At 65.9% G+C, this 2,339-nt stretch overlaps 1 protein-coding gene across 1 annotated transcript in view; it reads right to left on the reverse strand.

Annotated features, from left to right (window-relative positions):
• LOC103761803 (filamin-C-like) overlaps positions 1–2,339 on the reverse strand; it is a 40,576-nt gene that overhangs the window by 16,704 nt on the left and 21,533 nt on the right. The window contains exons 19-24 of the mRNA XM_029958164.1: positions 2,327–2,333; positions 1,920–2,035; positions 1,478–1,607; positions 904–1,080; positions 427–645; positions 7–56 (exon numbers count right to left, since the gene is read on the reverse strand). Coding sequence (XP_029814024.1) covers positions 7–56; positions 427–645; positions 904–1,080; positions 1,478–1,607; positions 1,920–2,035; positions 2,327–2,333 — 699 coding nt within the window. The remainder of the gene's footprint in view (positions 1–6; positions 57–426; positions 646–903; positions 1,081–1,477; positions 1,608–1,919; positions 2,036–2,326; positions 2,334–2,339) is intronic.

Raw genomic sequence — 2,339 nt, forward strand, 5'->3', positions numbered from 1 at the left:
CTCCACCAGCACCGTCGAGGTCTCGTGCAGGCTGTGCCCCCCCGACAGCCGTGGGCCTGGGGAGCACAGGGGGGACACTGTCAGCCCCCGCCATGGGGACACCCCCCCGCCACACCGTGCTGGGGGGTCACAGCAACACCTTCCAGGGACAACCCATCATGTCACCCTGGGGCTCTTTCACCATGTCACCCAACCCCAGGACCCCCTACACCACCGCCCTGGGGACCCCCCATCGTGTCCTGCGGGGACTGCCTGTCACACCACCCTGGGAACACCCTCGTTCATGTCACTCTGGGGATCCTGCCACCTCCCTGCCACCCCCGTCATGCCCATCATTGACCCTTGTCACTCCACACTGGGGACCCCCGAATTCCCCCCCAGATCCCCTTCATCCATCCCCCATCCCCATGTCCCCCCTGGCCGTACCGGTGACCTTGGCCTTGAAGGGGCTGCCCACGATGTGGTGGGGGCCCCCATACTTGATGGAGATGAGGTAGTTGCCAGGGGCCATGGGGGTGTAGGTGACGCGGTGGCCCTCGGGGACCTCAGTGCAGTCCAGCTCCACCTTGGAGGGGCCGTCGATGGTGACAGCCAGTGCCCCTGCCCCTGCATTGGCCGTCTGCACCAGGAACTCCGAGGGCACCCCTGGGACACAGGAGACACGAGGATGGCACCATGGGGGGGACACCGTGACCCCATTGTGGCCACCACCCATGGCCACATCCCCATCATGGCAATTCCTGTGGCCACATTTCCACTACCACCGACATGGCCACATCTCCAGCATGGCCATCATCACGGCCACGGTGTTGACCATGGCCTGTCTCCATCACCACTCCATGGCCATGTCCCCATCCCCAGCCCCCTCCCACGGCCGTGTCCCTGTCCCCACAGCGGTGTCACCTGTGCGGCCGCCCTCGAGGCCAGGCCCGAAGGCAGTGACGAGCCCGGGGTCCCCGGCCTGGCTCTGCTCGCCCACGCGGATGTTGAAGGGGCTGCCGGGCACGTGGCGCCCGTTGAAGCGCAGGTCGATGGAGTGCACCCCGTTCTCACGCGGCAGGAACCCCAGCGCGTACCGGTCTGGGGGGGACACACATGGCACCGTGACCTCGAGTCCCCATGTTCTGTATCCCCACACCCCGTGTCCCCACACCCAGTTTTCGCACAGCAGGAACCCCAGTGTGTGCTGGTCTGGGGGAACATCGTGTCACAGCAGCGTCCCCATGTCCCATATCCCTATGTCCTATGTCCCCGTGTCCCCATGTCCCTGTGTGTCCCCGTGCCCACACCCCCAGCATGTACCAGTCTGGGGGACAGACTGGTGTGTCCTGTGTCCCCATGTCCCTCTGTCCCCATATACCTCATGTCCCCAAGCCCCACGTACCCACATCCCATGTCCCCACGTCCTGTGCCCTGTGTCCATCCCCCCCATCCCCAAGCCCAGTGTCCCCGCAGTGTCCCCGCAGTGTCCCCTCACCGCTGTCCAGCTCGGACACGTAACACTCCTCCACCACCCCCGCGGGCGTGTGCACTTTGGCGTCGATGACACCGCGCGCCCCGTTCAGCTGCACCGCGAACGACGCCGGCTGGTTCACGGCCACCGTCTCCTGCGGGGACACCACGGTGCCATCAGAGACACAGGCAGGATGGGGGGCACCAGGGCAGAGGGGACACCGTGGGGCCCATGGGTGACACAGGGGTGCCAGGTGGCCAGGAGTGACAGCAGGGAGGGTTCCAAGGGTGACGTGGGGGAGAGAGAGGTGGCCCCAGAGGGTCCCAAGGGTGCCACAGGAGACCCAAAGGAATGGGAGTCCCAAGGGTGCCACAGGGGCTCAGAGTGGCCCAGGGTGACCTGGGGACCCAGGGAGTGTCTAGGAGCCCAGGGTGCCCCAGGATGACACAGTGGGTGTCCCCAGTACCTGCAGGCTGGTGACAGTGAGGCGCCGGGCGTCGTCGGAGTGGGAGGCGACGGGGACGACAAAGGGGCTGTCGGGGATGTGCTCCTCGTTGAACTTGATGGACACTTCATAGTCACCTGGGGGACACGGGGACAGTCAGGCGGGGACCCCACACACCAGGGCCTCACACAGGGGGACCCCACACATAGGGACTGTGTCCCCTGCACCCTCCCTTGGGGACACCTGTGCACAGAGACATCTTTATGTGGGGACACCCTCACCTGGGGACACCTTCATACTTGGGGATACCTTTGCATGGGGGTCCCCCCTTGTACGAGGGTCCCACAGTCCTGGCCCCAGGCTGAGCACCCTTGGGGGGGGGCAGGTGCTTGGTGTGTTGGGGGTGTTGGGAGGCAGCCCCCTCTCACCTGGCTCCTGCAC

This window comes from Manacus vitellinus, unplaced genomic scaffold (assembly GCF_001715985.3).
Source record: "Manacus vitellinus isolate BGI_N305 unplaced genomic scaffold, ASM171598v3 scaffold_143_pilon, whole genome shotgun sequence".
Classification (NCBI taxonomy): domain Eukaryota; kingdom Metazoa; phylum Chordata; class Aves; order Passeriformes; family Pipridae; genus Manacus; species Manacus vitellinus.